The 21,663-nt window shown below is 39.7% G+C and overlaps 1 protein-coding gene across 15 annotated transcripts in view; it reads right to left on the bottom strand.

Annotated features, from left to right (window-relative positions):
- Positions 1–21,663, bottom strand: part of LOC100119385 (echinoderm microtubule-associated protein-like 2) — an 804,666-nt gene that overhangs the window by 426,449 nt on the left and 356,554 nt on the right. For all 15 annotated transcript variants that reach the window (XM_031930031.2, XM_031930040.2, XM_031930035.2 and 12 more), the window contains one exon: positions 6,525–6,597. In XM_031930031.2, the coding sequence (XP_031785891.1) occupies positions 6,525–6,597 (73 nt within the window). The remainder of the gene's footprint in view (positions 1–6,524; positions 6,598–21,663) is intronic.

The following is a 21,663-nucleotide window of genomic DNA, read 5'->3' as shown; positions in this document are numbered from 1 at the left end:
TTGATTTTCTAGCAACAGAACGATACAATATATACGTATGACGTAGTGACAATACTCAAGAGGAAGTTTGAAAATCCGAAAAGGATCAAACCCTAGCTGAGTTACAAAGACGATGGGACTCCAGTGGAAATGGGCGATGGACGCACCGCCTCATACCATGTATTGTTGGCTGGACCAATAGACGATACGGGGAAGTGAATTACTACCTTACGCAGTTTTTGAGCGGACATGGGTGCTTTCGAGCCTACCTACACTGCTTCAAGATCGAGGATAATCCAAATTGCCTAGTATGTTTGGAAACAAACGAAGATGCGGAACATGTCTTCTGCAACTGTTCGCGATACGAAATGAAACGAGAGAGACTTGAGCGGTACCTTCAGGCTAGTGTGACCCCTGAGTCAACGATGACAGCTATGCTAGCGTCGAAAGATGGCTGGTGCCTATTACCAAGAACTATTATCAAGAAGGTTAAAAATGACGAAGAGAATAAAAGGGAAGAACAAGGCGAAACAGCTATGTAAAACTGTTGCTAGACGAAGGCCACTAGGTAATAGATACAAAACGCTCCCCTGCCCGATGCAGAGGAACGTAGGTGTCGTGGTTGAGTCTGCCCAGAGGATGGCCGGTCGATGCTGCTCGAAGTAAACGACCGGACGATGTGGCAGGAAGCAGACGGCTAGACGATGCAGGAGGAAGAAGACGGCAGGACGATGCAGAACGAAGAAGACGAGTTTGTTCCTGAACGTCTAAACACCTTGGTGGATAGGGGATGTACGGAAATGTCAAAATTCAAAGGAGAAGCCAAAAAAAGGCTAGTTTACGGGCCCCATGGAAGTATTGTTCAACGATAGTACCTGTTGAGATCCGGTGTCGGAGGGCCACTTGTGCAGAGCTTGCTCTGCCTACGCCACAAAAAACACACACACACACACACATCCATACGGACATTGTCTTAAAACACTTAATATGAACTTCTAACACACCAAAAAGTTTTTTATTATTTTCTAGAAGTTTTGAAGAAACTCAAAATTTTACTATTACAAAGCTTTCTCTAGGAGGAAGCGAAAATATTTTTTCAATACTAGATTATCCAGTCAACTTAGTAAATACCGGAAAATTGTCAAAAATGTCCGTTTCTCGAATTTACTGATTAATACTTGCAATTTAAATAAAACTGAAGGGTGATGAAACAATTTAGCAAGCTAAAAAACATAAGAATACATGTGTCACGTGCCGGGATCAGATACTTTTTTTTGTGTGCCAATGTTATTCTTTTTTTTTCATGCTTACATCCGTACCCTCTTCCTGTTTGATTTCCGGTATGTATCGTTTGAGCTTATTTATATTTACTATCCGTGTTTCATCCCCTTTTTTGAATTTTGGCGTTGTGTGTAGAGTCGTTAATAGCTATAATTTCGCACGGGCTCTTATATTCGGGTTTAATTTGGCCAACTTTGGGTTCCTTAAAAACATAGACCGTTTCTCCTTCTCTAAAGTGTTTGCACATTTAGTTTTCTGTCGTAATAGTATTTCGAGCGGTGTTTTGATTGTACTAGGCACCCTATGCATCCTCAAACGAAATGTCTGACGCCTGCTTGCATGTTTCGCCAACAGTACTCGCCGGCTATTCTGTTGTATGTTTTGTTCGTTCCTTTATGACCGCCAATTGATGTCTCGTGATATTCTTTGAAAGGACTGAAATCTCTAAAAAAAATTAACTTTTAAAAAAGTAAAAGGTTAGGCGAGTTTGACATATTCCGCAACAAAATAACAGATAAAAGAGAACTGAGATCAATCAAGCAAAGTAAAATTTATTATATTTAATCATAATAAACAAAATTGCGGAACTGGGGTTGCCGCCGAAGGAGATTCCTCCTGATATATATTTTAAATGCCACCCGAGGCAAGTTAATTCAACGGTGTTTTGTGTACTGTGCGAAAACGTATTTCACAAAAGTGACTTTAATAGAAAAAAGGGCGTCAAATACGTATCGAGTGTGTTAGTAGTGTGTGATGAACATACAGATCTAGACTTAACCTCCATTAATTGCCAAGATCCACGTGTCATACTATGCCAACTGAAAGCAACGTGTAAAAATATAAAGAAGAAGCCGAGAAAATTAATAGAAATTACATAATACTACAAATAGATGATAAGAAACTAAAGCTAAAGCTCAAATGTTGACGATGACGATGCTATGGATCAGGAAAATACTGATACAAACGTGGCACTAATTCAAACGTACAAAGAACAAAACTCACTGCTTAAACATATGAACGAAGAACTCAGACAAAAATGCACTATTAAAGGAGATGATTGAGAAAGAGAAAGAACAAATAACTGTAAGGAAATCCTATGTAGATGCTGCAGCAGCTAAACAACCAATCGAACTGACAAAAATTATACCTAAGATAGTAGTTAGAAGAAAGAATAAAGGTGACAAGACAAATCTAAGAGAAAAAGTATTAAAATGTCTAGTAAAAGATAGATCTATACAAACTAAGAAAATACAATTCAATGATAATGAGGTTAGAATTAACTGTGTGAATATGGAAAGTGCAAAAGCTGCAGAAAAACTGCTAACAACAAAATTATCTAAGACTTGTAAAGTAGAAAAAGATCAATTACAAAATCCAAAGATCAAAATAATAGGAATAGATAATTTCAGTAATATGGATAATAGTGCTCTTGAACATGATATAAACACAAGAAATTTCTCTAATTTAGATACAAAAGGTAAAATAATACATTCTGCTTATAATAATTATAATAAAAATACAACAGTAATAATGGAGGTATCGGCTGAAATACATAAAGTTATCAAAGAGAACAAAGATAGATTATTCGTTGGATATCACAATGGCATAGAAACAGAACAAAAATCCTTGAAACATGTGTAAATATGAGTTTTTTATGGTCAAAATTTTCAAGACTATCATTACGTGAGAATCTACGATTACAAAATCCAGATTATAAATTTAAAAATTGGTTACTTGCCATAGCTGAAAACAAAAATATGACTAAATATGAATTACAAAATAATATTAGAGAAATATCAAAACAATTTATTTGTGAAAGTTATTAAATGAAAGAAATTTTTGGACATGAAATTGATCCTAATGATTCGACATCAAAAAATAAAGTGATATTGTCACCGTTAAATTCTTATGTACTAATAATAAATGAAATTTCCATGCTAGAAGAAGGGCTCAATGAGCCTGGAAACAGAAAAGGCCTGAAGCCTGAGACCTTTCCAAAAGACAGGACGAATTGCGAAACATTCTCAGAGACGCGATAAATGAGAGTAAGCGCCGCCGCTGGACAAAGATCATCGACGACGTTGAGAAAGACCCATTCGGCAATGAATACGCTATCGTTACACGAAAGATGGGCGAAATGAAACGCATGGAACCTATGGAAGCTGAAACGATGGAAAAAGTAATCGATGTTCAGGAATAAAGTTAATAAAGTCAAGTAAAAAGGTCAACAAAAAAGACTCAAACAAATAATTATGAAATTATAAAATATATTGAAATAAACTATAAATTTAATACAAAAACGAGAAAATAGACTACGAAAAAATAAATAACTAAAACGCAAACTTAAAAAAAAATTAATTAAAAAATGAGCAATAGAACGTGAATGAATGTAGGATTCGAGCTAACTGGATGAGGAGTTAGAGCGAAGTGACGACGCGTTGCAGACTCGCGCCCCTACAGAACCGAGCACTCGAGCCGCCGAAAAACCTGGGCCCGCTAAAACAAAGGCGCTTTTCCGAGGACTACCGAAGGGACTCGAAGCAGTGCGCGCGCTCCTCTATATCTATATCTATAAGCGTAGTTATATACACGTGCGAACGCCTCCCACCACTCGACTCTCTAGCCTGGTAGTCACAGATTGGCCCTTTGGCCTCTCCGTACTGAGAGTGACCCTCAAAATCCGCGAGTGAGGGATGGGCGAGAATCGAATGGCGTAAAAACAAGTAAATATTAATAAATACGTCATTCCGGGATGATAATTATATATATATATTGTCAAATATATATATATATATATATATATATATATATATATATATATATATATATATATATATATATATATTTGAGCCAACGTCGTCCTATTTTGTCACTTTATATCCTGCCTTGATTAATGGCGTGACGAAGGACGTTGTTCCTCGTTGCAACCCCCCGCTAGAGTCGGATTATCGTCCCGATTTCAACTGTACTAATCCACCGCAGGATCCCCGGTAATGCAGGAACTCTTCTTCGCCGACTAGCTCTTCGACGATGTAAAATTAGTTTAAATAGGAACAAAAACAAATTTATCTTCGACGATGTCTCTTACCTTGTACATCCCCGCACCTTTCGCACTCGTCTTCTTGACCGCATGTCGTAATCCGCAGTGCCCTGGGCTGCCGCTGCAGCTGATCTGCTTGATCCCTCTTCCCGCCTGGGAGAGACAGTTTCGTAGGTGGGGGTTTCTTCCTTGTCTCCACCTCCTTCGTAGAACTCCTGGAGAACCGTGAAAATCTGCCTTATCGACGCCTGTGGGTAATTCAGTTGGGCGCCATGTAACGGGGTGAGACTTGACGTGAGAGGAGAAAATGACAAAAAGAGATACCGGGACCGAGAATCAATCCGGCGCTCCCCTAACACTTGAGCCAACGGCGCCCTATTGTCACTCTTTATCCTGCCTCGATTACCGGTGTGGCGAGGGACGTTGTTCCTCGTTACAATATATATATATATATATATATATATATATATATATATATATATATATATATATATATATATATATATATATATATATATATATATATATATATATATATATATATATATATATATATATATATATATATATATCGAGGGGCGCGACAGTGCCGCGTTGGCAAGAAAAAGTACGAAATACGATTTGTCGACGGCGCAACCCTATGTTAATTACCGTTGTACGGTAAAGTATATACTTTGAAATTGAGTTTTCTTAACCTTAAAAAAAATCTCGAGAGCATTTAAATCATTACTATTGCGCGTATGCACAATCTGTTGGTATCTACTTGAATATATTAACCTAATCTTTCATGATTAAAAAGATTCATCCAAAAATATTAAATTATTAACTTAATATTGCAAGTTGAAAATTTGCTCAGTATATTTCTTTTCGTTCAGAGTTTCCATCCTCTTTCGATTTTTTTCGTCTTCTCCGGTCACGTGACTTCCGGTGAGTATTATATTAGGTATTATACAGCAGTGGTTAAAGTGTTTCATCTACTTGACCAACATTCGTCTGCTACTCGGCGACACACGCGATTATATGCATATAATAATGCTATACGATTATATGTGCGATGCGATCAGTGTCTAAAGCAATAGTAGCTTATTGTCTATCGAATAGATCAAGATTTCATGAAGTGCAATAGCAAGGAGGATATATATATATATATATATATGTATATATATATATATGCTGCTGGTCGATGTGCAGCATATATATATATATATATATATATATATATATATATATATATATATATGCTGCACATCGACCAAAGGGAAAATAAGGCACAGGGCCGACGCCATCCACCCAAAGGGCCGAAGCTTACAGCAAAACTTGCACGTCAGCACTAAACGGTTAACGACAGAAATACCGCAGCAGTCCCGATGGTCGGACCGCCCGGTCGGTAATCGACCGTAAAAACCACATTGGATCTGTATATATGCGCGCGGGCAATTCAAACGTGCAGTTACAATTTAACCGCTCTAGCGAACAAAGCTCCCGCGCATAAATATTAATAGCGTTTAAAACTCGTCATCGCTTAGTGAGATTGTGCTCCGCACTGACAACGCGTTATTTTTTCAAATCAATAAATAAATCTCAAGTTTATTAAATATGGTTGCCGTCTCCGAAAACGGTCACATCAGCCCTGCTTCATATATTAAAAAACCCTCAAATATTAATACATGCATTACAAAAACTATGGTGTGCTCCAAGAGATAATGGAGTACTCCTCTTTAGTTTGAAATGCAATCGCCTTTAGATCGTGTTACCTCGCCTTTAAGTCGTACTGTAATCTCCAGTCTAAAAGGCCCACTTTACCCGTTTGGTATAGATTATGTTATTATCGCCTGCACGTCGGCAAATGACTACTTTTGAACCTAATTATGGTCAAAATATGCGTAAATCGTGCAATTGTCTCGTTTACTTACTTAAAGTACTATTTCAAAACAACGGGCCAAAAGCACCATATTTTCTTCTTGACGCGAATATAAAATACGTTTATTTCGATTCGGTGCAGTATTGCTAAAAAAATGTATTATTTTTCCTTGTTGCACTATGCATTATTTTATTTCATTGCATAAACAAATTAAATTTTCTATTTGTTTTAATGCATGAAAAAATATATTTTGCATGCTTGTATAAAATATTACATAAGAACTCCTGATACTTATTAAGAGCAGTTTTATCACTCTTGTTAGTATAGGAATAAATAAACAAAGATGTAAATTGTGTATCCTACCGTCGTTTCTCTTCGATCTAAACTTGAAGATTGACCAGTTGCCACTACTAATTTATTCGGATGGATTGCTATGCTGAAAAACAATTCAATAATTAATAATTATAACAGAACATTCAGCTGCATTAGTTGGAAACACACCTATTGGAATACAACGATAAACACACATCCATAGTCAAAATACGCAGATAGATGCCTACGCGCACAGCTGCAGCCCCGGGAAAATAACATTATTTGTATGCCTAGGATCCAAGGGACAACCAGTGGTGGGTACGTATACACCATGTCGTAAATGGTATTTACGACGCGTCGTAAATACGCGTCACAAACGTTGCAATTATAACGGAATTTAATACACGTCTATTATACGCGTATGATTTGATAAACTTATTGGGCGCGTTCATAAATTTAAATTTAAAGCATAAACATTTTAAGTATTCCTGTTGCGCATCGCTCTATAATGATTGTATACATTTTAATTGTATAAGAATATTAAAAATTTTACCAACAGGTTGGACAATAAATTAATATAAAATATCTTTACTACTAGGGATAAGAGTAAGTTCGGTGTATTTATTCTTTATTAATAATATATTCTACCTATTAGTAGTTTTAGCGAACGTTTTTCCGTCATTTGGCTCTCATATGCGCGAATCGACAAGGCGATTCGGGTCTTCAGGCCAATACGGTTAGGAGTGATTTTATAATCATTCCTAGACTGCCACGACCCCCTCTAGGAGTTTTACTCCGCGGATTTTGAGGGTCACTTTCAGTGCGGAGAGGCTAAAAGGGCCGATCTGTGACTGCCAGGCCAGAGAGTCGAGTAGCGGGAAGGGTTCGCATGAACACATGACTGCGTGTGTATAGCTATAGATATAGAGGAGCGCGCGCACTGCTTCGAGTCCCTTCGGTAGTCCTCAGGAAAGCGTCTTTGTTTAAGCGGGTCCGAGTTTTCGGCGGCGTTTAATGAGTAGAGCGTCAGTTCTCGGCGACAACTTGTGAGAGGTCACACCAGGACCTGATTGTTAGGAGATTTCAATAAAGTCATAATATCTGATCAACAATGATTTCACAGTTTATTTTTTAACCGTAATGTAGTCTTGTCCCATACATGCAGGTCATTCACTTCAAATTCACCTTAGGTAGATCTTAATCTTACACGTGTATTTTATTCATATAAACACTATAAATATGAAAAAATCAAACATATTTTTTTAATAAAACCGGGATGTGTTCCAATGACCTTGTTTATGGTACGTTATCCTAAAAATTAAAGCAACAAACAGACAAGGTGGATCGTCGACCCAGGATCTCATTTTGTTAATAGACAATAAAGCAGGTGAAATTACAATGGAAATTACAATGGAATACAATGGAATATTATTACAATGATGCACTTTAAACAACAGTTTTATCATAAATACCAGGTGAAAATAAAGCGAAACATGTGTCCATGTACTAGCTTCCTACTCCGATTATGTGAGGTAAACTTAGACTTATTTTTTTTAAACAATATTTTAATGGGAAAGTTATTCTACAGTGCAAGAGCTACAAAATAAAAGTATTACGTACGTAATACGTACTTCAGATAATTTGTTATTCTTATTTAACAGTTCTCAAAAATGTAAAACTAGTGGACGAAAATTACGTTTTCTTATGGGGCTTATGGAAAAATTTCAACTTGTTTATTTTTAATAAATTATGTTCAAAATTAATACCAAATTTAAGTATGTTGTTTAAAATAATATTAACAATAATAATCCATTTTGTTTTTTGACGTTATATAGTTTCATTTATCGTTACAATTCATTTTTGAGTGTCCAAGCATAGGTCTGAATTTCATTTTTGTCTTAATATACATGAGATCGTTTCTCAACCAACCATCAAATACTTACTTGTGCATCACTATCGATGCAAGAGTAAGTTTTAAAAAGCATCTGGAAATAATCAGTGGTAAAGCAGCAAAAGTTGGGACTGCTCTATCACGATTGATGCCAAATGTAGGAGGGCCATCTCAGAAGCGAAGGTTACTCTTAGCCAGTGTAACCACATCGATTATGCTATACGGAGCCCAATATGGGCAGATGTGATGCGAGTGAAATCGTATGCACAAAAGTTGACTACCAAGAGTGGCGTCCGCTTACCATACGATATCGGACAATGCTGCCTGCATTATAGTAGGTATGCCACCCATTGACTTAGCATTGGAAAGAAAGGACGTATTCGAAGCTAGGAGACGATCGAGTGACAATAGCCAGAAGGAGATCTGGGGTGCAGCAAGAAAGAAGACGATGGCTGAATGGCAAACAAGATGGGACGCTAGTGAAAAGGACGATGGACTCATCGCCTTATACCAAGGATAGAAGACTGGATTGGAAGAAAGACATGGGGAAGTTAACTACTACCTCACGCAGTTTTTGACCGGGCATGGATGTTTCCAGGCGTACTTGCATTGGTTCAAACTAAACGACAATCCGAACTACCCAATATGTTTGGATGCAACAGAGGATGTTCATCACGTCTTTTGCGAGTGCTCACGATATAATCAGGAGTGAGAGGAACTTGAGAGTTATCTTCAGATCAGAGTAACTCCTGAATCGATTATGACGGCCATGCTGACCTCAGAGGATGGATTGTGCGCAGTCAGCAACTATGCAGCAGACATTCTCAAGAAAATCAGGAAAGACGAAGAAGACAGAAGAAGACGAAGAGGCTGAGTACGTACGTGTGTATGTGCGACGCAGAAAATGAAGATTGACTATAGTGATGACGACCACATCAACCAGAAGCGGGCGAAAGCCCCCCCCGCAAAGCATTGTTTGACGGTGGTACCGCGGGGTTCAGCGGCATAGAAGATGGAGCTAGGCACCTTTACCGAGGGTCGATAAAGGCAAAGAGGGCGTTCCTTTTTACGGCTAGGTGTTTTTTCACCTGGACGTAGAAGGGATGGGTTTAGTCGATGGGAATCCGTCACACGGCTAACATTGTGGATGGGGCTGTTGCGACCCCATAAACAAGGTCATGCTATGGTCTTTCGAAGATTTTCCCTAATACCTCTTTCTCTAAGAGAAGAAAAAAAAATCTTTTTATTGTACTTATAGTGTTTATATCACGTTCTAATACATAAAAAGAAAATTTTAGTTTACCAGAAAACAAAATGAAACGGGCATGTCAAGTTACGTAGTAAGTATCTTGAGAGTTATCCCAAATGGATCATCATATAACTTAACTTCAAGTTAAGTAAGCACTTGATATGAATAAAACAATTTTTTGCTTTATTATGAATAAATATAATAAACACTAGTTTGTTCCTAATCAAAATAACTATCTTCGGATTTCGACACATTTTTTTTAACATTTTAAAAACACGCCTTCAATAACATATTAGAATCTAATAAACGTATCTGTTTAAAATTGTTGAAATCTGGTACCATTAGCGGTAAACTAAAAATAAAACTGGAAAAAACTAAAAATACCTATAAATAACTGTTGTCTTCGTCTCGATTCCGACATTCATCTACTGAAAATTTCTGTTTTGTTCAGTTATCTTCTGTTTTAGTCTGAAATCTTCAGATAGAAACTGTTATGCGCAGAATATTTGTTCCACTAAGGATCAATATAAGTATGGAAAAATATGTAATTTTATACAAAATCATTATATCTTTACATAAAGATCAATTAATTTCATTATCATTTTATTTAATACTTATCTAAATTATTAAATAAGTCAGTTTTTATAATATATTTCGATATAATGTGTGTAAAATGCACTATTACGTAAGCTCCGCGTGCGTTTCAACACATTTTCCGCCCCCTGTATAAAAAAATAACGTTTGATACACATGCGAAAAGTTGATTTTTAAAATTTTATGAATAGATAAAATTGAGTTGTCAATAATCGAATGACACTTCATTGACTGTTAAATCACTATGAGTTTCTAACATCAAAATTTTTATGTCTAATATTTTAAAATCAAAATATTGCTTGGAATGCTTTAATGTATATATATTTGAATATGGTTTTACTTTTTCAAAAATAATTTTTAATTAAACCTAATAGAGCAGTATACCTAATAGTAGAGATCTCATTCGAGATTTATCAATAAGGATGACTATAGATAATTGATGAAAACGTAAAATATTAAAAATTCACATCAGCTTGGGGTGTACAGTCGCACGGCTCGCGGGAATATATATAACTATAAAATTATATATTTATTATTTCTGTTGTACTTGTTAGCTTTAAAAAAATAGAAAAAGGATTCATGGCAGGTAGCTTAAGTTCAGTTTAACTTATTGGTTTAACGACATTAGCACTTAGATTTCTACCTATATCACAAAAGAAAGTATTCATATTTTGCGCTATCTGGAATTTATCAGTAATTTTTTGATTATTTATTTTTATTCAATTTATGGCATCATTGCATTTCTTAACTTTCCCGATTTTCATATTTATTATTTTCCAAAGTTTTTTTGGGTTATTGCAATTATTTTGAATAAGATTTGATTCATATTTTATTTTATCGTCAGTAATTACCTTATCTAAAATTTTTGCATAAGTTTTATATTGTGTTTTTAGTTGATTGTTCTGCACATATAGTTGCCATAAATTAAATAAAAACTCTTTAGTTTTACACGACCTCACTATTGCATCAGTTATCCAGTTTTTTCTACCAGTGTGTTATTTGCCTTTTTCTTTGTTTTTGCCAATTCCACGCATAGCTTGACCTCGTTCAACAATTTTTCTACAGCTAAATTTGGATCATCCCAGTTTCTAGCAATTGCATAATTTGTTCATTTTTTGTAATTTAAGAAAACATGGTTTTTTGGTACTTCCTTCAGCTTATTTACAGCAATTATGATCGAGCAATGGTCCGTTATATAATGCCTAATCTTATATGTGGCTGTGTAAATGTTATGAGACTTAATGAAAATATTGTCGATACATGATCCCTTGGCTCTACCAATAGGTGGCTTTGTAATACCTACAAAACCAGAAATATATCCCTTATCAAGAAAATTGCATAAGAAATATTGGCTACAGTGATTACAGTCTAGCAGGTCAATATTAAAATCACCAATAACTAAGTGATTTTTTACATTTCTCTTTTTAGTTAAGTACTTATTAAGGTCTAGTATAAACTCAGTCTTTGGTATTCCGTGCGATCTGTACATAGCCGATATTTCAAGACTACTTTTATCGTTTAAGGTTATTCTAGTATTTATTATTTTAATTTTCCCTGCTTCAACAACTTTGGTATGTTGGACTAGATTGTCATTGACAAATACAATGACTACATCATTCGTATTTGAAACTTTTTTCTCCCTTGGGAGGAAAAAGTTTTTTCCTCCCAAGGGAGTAGTTTTTTCCCGCTGCTAAGAAAAACTCGATTTTCCATTCATTTTACATGCATGGAAAGTGGCCTTTTTCGTGCACGTATCATGAAAAAAATTTCAAAATTTTCAAAACTCCCGCTCTAGCAGATTTTTTAATAGCGCGCCAAAAACACCATGACTGATCAATCAGACGTACCAAGGTTTGTCCAGTGTCGATGGTGTTGCACCCTGGTAGCGAATATTGGAATCAGACGCGCAGCAACGGTAACGACTGATCTCGCGCGCTTTAGAGAGAGATACAGCTATTTGTATCTAACCTCTAAAATTCGCTGTAGAAGACCTCCATTCGATTGAATTTGGGGCTGATGTTTCAAAAAACCAGATTTTTCTTTTCCTCTTTAGCGATGTTGAGAGCCGATGCTATGTCTTCTTGATGAACAGCTATGAGGATGTTCGCCAGCAGCAATTGTATAGTGGTTGATAGATGAGGTTATGTTGTCTTCAGCTTGCAAAAAGAACTCCTCTAGGCTCATAAAAACGCACGAAAAAGTTGTGGTTTTTCAGCGCTATCGCGCGAGCCATATAGAGGATCCTTCCCGCTGTGAAAAATCACTCATTCGATTGAGAGAACACATTAAAATGATGCTGAATAACCAGAGCGACTTGATGATGCTGCTAGACTTACCAAGCGTGACGTCACGCATTATATTCAAATATTATAGTAAACATATATAATACATTAATCGAAGTATATAATTTATTGTAATGTTTGTTTAAAACATCTATTGGATTATAAGTTACGGTTTATTTAAAAAAAATGTATATTGTTTAATATTAATTTATATAATCCTACTGATGAACTCATGTAAGTGCCCTTTACATAAAGAAAATGATTACATAACGATTTTTATCATTTCATATTCACAAACACATAGCTCTGAAAAGAGGATCATATCTGCAGAAATAATTATTCGCAGCATCCCTTTCATCGGGATCAAATCTGCAGATTACATCTTGTGATATGCATAAATACATACAGCATTCGACATTTAATATTCACAAACACTGTAACACGGAAAAATTTCGCCGCGCAACAACGACGTTCGACGTGTTTGGGGGAAAGCGTCTCAAGGCTACCTGTGCGTCATTTACACGCGCCTGTACGCCCTCAAGTGCGTCGTTTATTTTCTGAGTAAACGACGAGAGAGGAGCAGTGGCTGCGACGGACAGAAAGGACAACGCACGTCACCGACTCGCAAGTGAGAGAGGTGGAAGACGACGAGCAACGTTGGCACACCAGCAGCGATCTTTTACCTCGACAGGGCATTCAAGTCGGCCCCGCGCACCGTAAGACAGCCGATGAAGGTGGTAGAGCCCTTCGTGGGGTCTACCTACGTGAGCGTCTGGTGCAGCAGGACCAGCGTGATGGCAGCTTGCCCGCACGAACATTAGGAACAAAAACTACTATCTGGCACTCGAACGTTCGTAGTGACAGATGCTGCCCGAGTCAAGGGCCCTGGCGACGAGGCATTGGAAGTCACTACGGGTTCCACGGTCAAGAGTTATCTTGGCTGTCTGCAAGTATGCTACGGAAGTTTGAATTTCGCGGCTATCTGCTTCGATATTATATCGACGGGGATATCTGCACCCATGCGCGACCGCACGACTAGGCAACGGCGCGCGAACCGATAGTGTTGCGAGCGAGTGGGCCGTCGGGCCGCGACGTGTTGACCAATCAGCGCGCGCGCGGTACAGTTGCTAGGGAGAACAGAGGTGGTGGCCGCGAATCGCATATTTGAAACTTTTAACCAAATGTATGACGTTTTTGCTTACGAGAAATCCGGTGCCTAGGGATCCCCCGCTCCCGGCCCCATACAGGTACGTGAAGTTACCCGATGCCAGTACTCCGCTATTTGGCCACCGCGATTCCTGTATTGCTACCAAATCTAGATTGTACCTATCAGCTTCCTTTATGAGTTTTTTAAACGCGCCTGATATATTTAGACTGCGAACATTCCAAGTTCCGACCCTCAAGTTCCTGTTGGTTTGGTTTTGATTTTTTTAAGCCATGATAGTATATTAAACCCGCACGCTTTGGATCCTGTTCTGATCGCAGGTGAGTCCGCCGTTCTAGAGGTGATAACCCCCATACCTCTCTAGAACTAAGTATGAGAGCTTTCCGACTTTGACGAGGACAGTGTCAACGCGTTGTCAGACACACCACGGTTTCATTCTCGCATCCTAACGCCCCTTGCAAGGCAGCGCGCTGGCATCGTTACCGCGTAAGACCAGGTGACGAATCATTCTACACATCCTCTTTCGGGGCAGTTGTCATCGCCCCCGCATCCTCCTCGGCAGCAGGATTTTTGCCCATTTTTTGTAATGTGTGATGAAAGAGATAGATTAAGAGTTAAGAGATAATGTGAAGTCTTTTTTGTTGTGGTGCTTGCGTAGTATTTCTAGATGAATGCGTTCGACAGTGTGGGCTCATCACACCCACGCCTGTTCCTATCGGCTGTCCGTGACTGCTTATTCAATTTATTTGCAACTAACCTCTTTCTCAGGGGATGTTCCTATATCCGCAACCTGAGGATGCGCTGTGTAGTGGTGATAGGCGCCCACCCGTCCAATCTGGGCGACAACGCCCAAGACCCGCATAGGGTAGCGGCATTGTAACAGAAACTACCCTTCCTTAATGGTGGTAAACCGGAAGTTAACCGGAATTAAACCGGAAGTGAACCGATATATAAAAGATCAGAAGAACAATTTACAAGAGAACGAAGAGCTTCTGGAGATGGATTATTCTGAAAATTTTGCTTACGTCGTTCAGGATGCTTCTCAGCAATTTCATTTTAACAATGATCAGTGTACAATAAATGTTGCAGTACTATATTACAAAGAAGATAATGAAACAAGGCATTGTAGTTGTATAGCACTTTCTGAATGTACTGCTCATGATACGGCCGCAGTTTATATTTTACAAGAAAAGATTATTTCTGAAATAAAGAAAAGATTCGCAAAAATGAATAAGATTATATACGTCACAGATGGTGCAAAGCAGCACTATAAAAATAGATATCAAATGATGAACTTGGTTAATCATGAGTCAGATTTCCAAATAATGGCGGATTGGCATTTTCATGCTACTGCTCATGGAAAGGGTTCATGTGACGGAGTAGGAGCCGTATTAAAAAGAGAAGCTACTCGTACCAGCTTGCAGGCCAAAGCTACGGAAGCGATTTTAAATTCAAAACAACTTTATGACTGAGCGAGACAAAAGTTCCAAACAATAACATTCGTTCACTATTCCAAAAAAGATTATGAAAAAACTTCACTAAAGAAAAGATTCTCGGCTGCACCAACTGTTACAAAAATTTCAGAAGGACATACGTTTTTAGTTTCTCCCCACAAAAAAATTACTGTGTTTAGATACTCTAATGCACCAAGACCATTATCAATAGTACAATATTAATAATTGAATTTAAAATATGTTCAACCAAATAATACAAATATACAAAAATAAAAGTAATAATTAAAAAACTTAAAAAAAGAAAAAAAAAAGAAAGTAATGCGGGCTTTGTAATAAAGACAGTCTCAACCCTGTAAAACGCAGAGAGCTTTCATAGGAATCAATAAAAAAATTGCACAGTATAAACCATATTATCAGTAATCAGTTACATTATTTAAGTGCACTGAAGTAAAAGTAAAAAAATAAAATTTAGCTTCGTGATCAAATTCAGTGGACTAAAATTCATAAAAATAGCCTTCATGAATGCTTTTCCTCTAGATGTAAATTTCTTAACCGCGTAAAAAAGACATTTTGGATGGTTTTTTGACGTTAGGGACGAGCGCTTGAGGTGTCGGTAAAAAAGACGGCCGGTTTCGTGTTCAGCAGCACAAAATACATAAAAATACTTTCTGTCAATAATTTTCCTCCCGTCGATCACAGGATAAACCTCTCAACTGCGTGAAAAAGCAATTTTGGATGGTTTTTTGACGTTAGGGACGAGCGCTTGAGGTGTCGGTAAAAAAGTCGGCCGGTTTCGTGTTCAGCAGCACAAAATACATGAAAATAGTCGTTGCTTAGAATTTTTCTGAGCCCCTGTGATTTCTGACAGCTTGATCATTTCGTAAAGTAGTAATTTTTTAAGGTTAGGGAACCCGTAGCTCCGTCTGGGAACAAAATTTTAAAAACGCCCCTCACTAAGTGAAAGTACATAAAAAATGCTAAATTTTCCATATTTTTAAAAAGTTTTAGATCAAAAGGTATTTTGGGCAGAGCTTTGTTATGTTTGACGCGGAATTTCCCATATATATATATATATATATATATATATATATATATATATATATATATATATATATATATATATATATATATATATATATAATTTTATACAATGGGTCTTGTGCAGACACAGTTATACATGAAACGGTACTTATGCAGACTTTTGCGGACTTATGCGAACTAGCGCATAACTTTTCGGGAATGTCCGAACTTAAAACGTGACTTGTGTGTACAGAGAGAGAGAGAGAGAGAGAGAGAGAGAGAGAGAGAGAGAGAGAGAGAGAGAGAGAGAGAGAGAGAGAGAGAGAGAGAGAGAGATATTTGCTTTAGCACCGTGGGTGTTGTGATACTCTTATACATACATACATACATATTTTAGTGTTGAAATATCAAAATATTTAATAGTATATTGTGTACCAAGGGCGTAAAGCGGGCTTTATTAAGCCGAGTGTGCAGTTTGCAGTACGAATCAAGGCGAGCTAGCACGAGCCAAAGGCAAGTGCGTTTGCGAGCCGAAGACGAGTGCGTTAGCGAGACGACGACGAGTAAAAAAGCCCACTTTACGCCCTTGATACACGATATACTATTGTAACACAAGCACGATTTTCGCATTTTTCTGAACTATTTAGCGGGACTTAAGTAACTTTTTTCAGACCGTCGGACAAAAAATAATTTTAGCGGGCAAAAAAAATTGTAAAACGCCTGCTTGTAGAAGTCACGGACGTTTTTAATTCTTTTTTTTGCCCGGCAAATTTTTGTTTTCGCCCGCTAATGCCGGATTTGCAGGCAAAAAACATGAAAAACGCCCGCCGAGCATAAAAAAAAAATTAAAAACGCTCGCTAAAATTTTTCAGAAAATTTTTCGGATAATATTTATAAATATTGATGAATATTATAAATATAAATATTTTTGTCCGTTTTTTTCTGTATACAATAAATTAAAAAATCATCTACTTCGAGTGTGGTTGACGCATCTGAAAAAAGTTGCATCAGTCAATGAAAAAAGTTGCAAAGTCCCACTCAATGTGCCAAATAAACGCAAAAATGTATACTTGTGTTACAAAAAATATGGTGTACACCAAGGTCTAGGTAGGCTTTTTGGCCTTGTGTGGTTGCAGTACAAGTCGAGGCAAGTTAGATAGAGTTAGGCATTTACATTTTACAAGCCGCAGACGAGTAGCCCACACTCGGCCTAAAAAAAGCCTACTTTACGTCCTTGGTACACAATATACTATTAACGCAGTATACAGTTGAACACACTTCAACGTTAATGTGACAGTTAAAGGTTATGAAAATCTCCTAAAAAGAGCTCTCCCTTGCTTTGGACTCTCAACGGGTCTGGGACATAACTTGATACGATTGAACCAGTACTTGGACGCGGTCTTAGTCCCAGTAGTTGAACATTGTAATCAAACGTGTCCAACTACTGCTTCATGGTAATCGCGATTTCGGTCAAGTTGGACAATACTGAAAAAAATTGCTCTTAGGGGACTCGAGAGCAGTCTTTCAAATCATCCTTGAGAATTGATTTTTGTTAAAATGTTATTAAAATCATTATTATATTATTAGTAATGGTGTTTACAATGCTGAAACACAACACATGTCACACCTCAACACTCACGAACTACCGACCCCAAAGCTGCCTTCGGGCACGTATGTCTACCAGGGGCACTCGAAGAGGGTTGACTGCGTCGATTTGAGGGTACCGTAGGAAAACTAGGTTATCTGGCGTTCTTAGGCCGTCGGATAGTAATGGGGCCCAGCTTAGCCTAACCAGCATGAACTGGCTGCCCTATCAGCTGACGAAAAATCTCGCCTGTTGGTGACCGGATAGGGCCATGTTGGGTCGGGGGGGGGGGGGGGGGCTGCTGAGGCCACAGGAGTCGGGGTTGGCTTTTCCGCGGTGGGTGGCTTCTGGGGCGTACTGGTCCGGGATGCAAGGGCGGGGCTTGGTCCACACACACTAACACACCTTTAAAACAAACAAAATAAAATGGATAAGAATATAATACAGAAAACGGCTGCAAAAGTTCCAGCAACAAAGGAGCTTCCCAGCTCAAGCCAAGTCCGTACGAACGGTATTTTGGAAGACCGGGCGGCTGCCGTCAAGACGGCAAACGGTGTAAGTTCCCAGGAGAGTCACCGGGTGGCTGCGGGGTTCGCCCCAGCGGCAAATACCGGTGCCACCTCGGGAACAGTAAATAGTATGGAAAATAAAAGAAACAGGTACGCTAATAGAAAGCTAGCCTCGTGGGTGAAGTTGAGGACGAAGCGTCAGGTTAGGACAGTTACGGGCACGTCCGAAAGATAGCACTTCGACAGCTCCACCCCGTGGGAGCTTAGAAAGAGGTCAGTTGGAGACGCGCCAAAGAGCTACAGCCGTGCGGTGGCTACCGACTTAAAGGTGGCCATCGTTCCAGTCAAGTATCCGAAAGAGGGCCTTGACAAGAACCAGGGAAAGAAGGTCCTGGAGGCTTTGGCGGGGGAGATTGATGACACCATGGACGGAGGCTATTTTCCAAGTTTCTTGGACAATTGGTTCCAGAGAAGTGCACAGATCTTCCACTGCAAGGACCAAAAGGACAAGCAGTGGTTACTCACACTACAAGGTGTGGGGAGGACACCCAATTCAAGGCCCGTAGGATGGGTGACCTCCAGTAGCTGGTCAGAGCGATGATCTACGCCCCCGGGGTGCATACTCCAGAAGTCGTGGTAAAGCGCTTGCAAAGGCAGAACTCCACACTTACACCGGACTCTTCGGTGGTCTTCGAAACCAAAACGGTGACGGTGGGCACCAAGGGTAAAAAGAAGGAGGAGACGGCCATTCGGGTGCTGCTGAAAAGGACTGAGGTCGAGGCACTGAAGGTCCTCGACTTCAGACCTTTTAGTGGAAGCGGCAGGGCTCAATTAAGGAAAAGGCAGAGGAAGAGCCGGGACAGACGGAAGTAAAGGTCATAGAGGTCGATCCCGGCCTAAATACGGTAAGCACAAAGGTAGGTGCGGGTAGCAGTGCTCTTGAACAAGATGGCTGATCGGAGGCAACGCAACAGCGTGAGCAATATATATAGTGCTGGATCTGTACCAGACACCAGCATAGAGTTCACGCAGATCAATCTGCACTATTGCAAGAGCGCCTCGGCCGTTCTGGCGTATGGCGGGGGTGCGTACAGGTATTTGCTCTATCCAAGAACCTTGGATTCACAAAGGCAAAATCGCAGGCTTAAACGGAATAGGTACACTGATCAGCGGCAGTCCCGTCTCGGCTAGAACGTACCTTATTGTTAAGTGGCTTTAGGTAGAGACGGTGCCAAAGCACTGCTCAAGAGATCTATGTACAGCTTGGGTAAGCTACAAGTGTACCGAAGGTGAACTGAAAGTCATTATGATTGCAGCAGAATACTTTCCTTATGAGAAAGAGTGCCCACCAGAGGAAATGGTCGCATTAATTAGGGAATGCGAAGACGAAGGCACCATTTTGGGTGTGCTTATAATGGGTTGTGACGCAAACGCACATCACATATGTTGGGGCAGCACAGACTGCAATCCTTGAGGAGAATATCTATTGGAGTTCTTAGCAACAATGAACATGGACTTCCTCAATACGGGCAGTAGACCCACTTTCTGAAACGCCGTTAGGAAGGAGTTCATAGACATCACCCTAGCCTCCAGGAACGTGTGGTCCGAGGTTATGGACTGGAGAGTGTCAGAAGAAGTCTCTATGTCGACCACCAACACATCGTGTTCAGACTTGGCGGACAAAGTACGCTCGATCAGCTCATAAATAACCCGAGGAAAACAAACTGGGTAGGACACAGAGAGGAACTTAAGGCTAAGAGTGGTAGCTTCCCTGTCACATACGGGACGGCGGAGGACATCGATCATTGCAGCAGGATCCTAAGGGACATAATAATATGTTGTTACGAGAACAATTATGAACTTAGGCTAAAGTGGCCATCGAAGGGCGCTCCCTAGTAGAATAAGTCACTAGAGAAACGCACCAAAAAAAAGTAAGGCGGCTATACAACCAGTCCAAACACACGAATAGAAGGACAGTGACAAGGACAAATGGGCGTACAGGGCGGAGCAAAAGGAATATAAGAAGGAGATCGAAAAGGCCAAAGTGGAGGGTTGGAAGAGATACTGCAAAAACCAAACCACGGTATCAGACACGGCCAGGCTGTGCAGTGTCCTGCAACACCCGAAGAAGCCACTGACAGACTCGATTAGTTTGGTAACGGGGCCATAGAGACGTTCGAGCTCTACAAAGCGGCAGGTTCGGACGGCATTTTCCAGGCTCTGCTGCAACAGGGCATGGACATATTAGTTACAGCCTTGGAGAAATTGTACAGAGCCTGTCTGGCACTAGGATATGTGCCGGAAGAATTAAAACAGGCGAGGGTGGTTTTCCTGCCCAAACCAGGTAAGACACAACACGCGGTCACAAGGGACTTTAGGCTAATCAGCATGACCTCATTTTTACTTTAAACTCTGGAAAGGTCGGTTGACAGATATATCAAAGAGTCATCACTAGTAGAAGTGCCGCTGCACAGTAAGCAGCTTGCCTACCAGACAGGAAAGTCAGTGGACGCAGTGTTGTTGGACGCGGTTAGCTTCATTCAAAAGGGCATGAAAAACAGGGGTTTGGTATTGGTGGCTTTCCTGGACAACGAGGGGGCTTTTTCAATAACACGACCGGCGAGGCGATTTCAGCAAGTATGGAGGAGCGCGCAATACCGCAGCAACTGTCGCCAGGTGGATCAGCGTTATGCTGAGGACCAGGACGATAGTGGCTGCCTGGGAAGCGTTCTCTTGCAAAGGAGTGGCGAGAAATGGATGCCCACAAGGAGGGGTGCTGTCACCGACTCTATGGTGCCTGGTGGTGAACAGCTTGCTCTGCATCCTGAACGAGGCTGGTATAAACGCAGACGACATCGTCATCCTGATTAGGGGGGACGACGAGGACGTGCTAGCAGGTTTAATGCAGTTCGCATTGGGACTGGTGGAGAAATGGTGTAATAAAGTGAAACTGAGGGTTAACCCTAACAAAGTCAGTGTCATGCTGAGTACGAACAGGTATAAAACCAAGCCAATGGAAGGGCTTTAACTCCATAAAGTTCCCCTGAAATTGGTAAAGGAGGTTAAATACCTGGGAGTCACGCTCGACAACAGATTCAACTGGGGAAAACATATCAAAGATAAATGTGAGAAAGCGATAGGCACTTTATGGGCCTGCGGGAGGGCTTTTGGCAATACCTGGGGCCTAGAACCGGATAAAGCGAGATGGCTATATGATGCAATCATCAAACCAAGACTCACTTATGGGTTACTGGTATGGGGCCACAAATGAGAGTTGAAAACTCACACAGGGGCACTAGACAGGGTGCAAAGATTGGTTATGGGAGGAATCACGGGATCCATGCGAACGATACCTACGGTCGCCATGGAAAGACTGTTGGAACTTTCTCCACTAGGCAAGGTAATAAGGGCAAATGCGTGCAGGACGTTATGCAGAAAAGC

The sequence above is a fragment of the Nasonia vitripennis genome (assembly GCF_009193385.2).
Source record: "Nasonia vitripennis strain AsymCx chromosome 4 unlocalized genomic scaffold, Nvit_psr_1.1 chr4_random0007, whole genome shotgun sequence".
NCBI classification, from domain to species: Eukaryota; Metazoa; Arthropoda; class Insecta; order Hymenoptera; family Pteromalidae; genus Nasonia; species Nasonia vitripennis.
The sequence above is the reverse complement of the archived record's forward strand: the minus strand, read 5'-3'. Positions and strand labels throughout refer to the sequence as shown.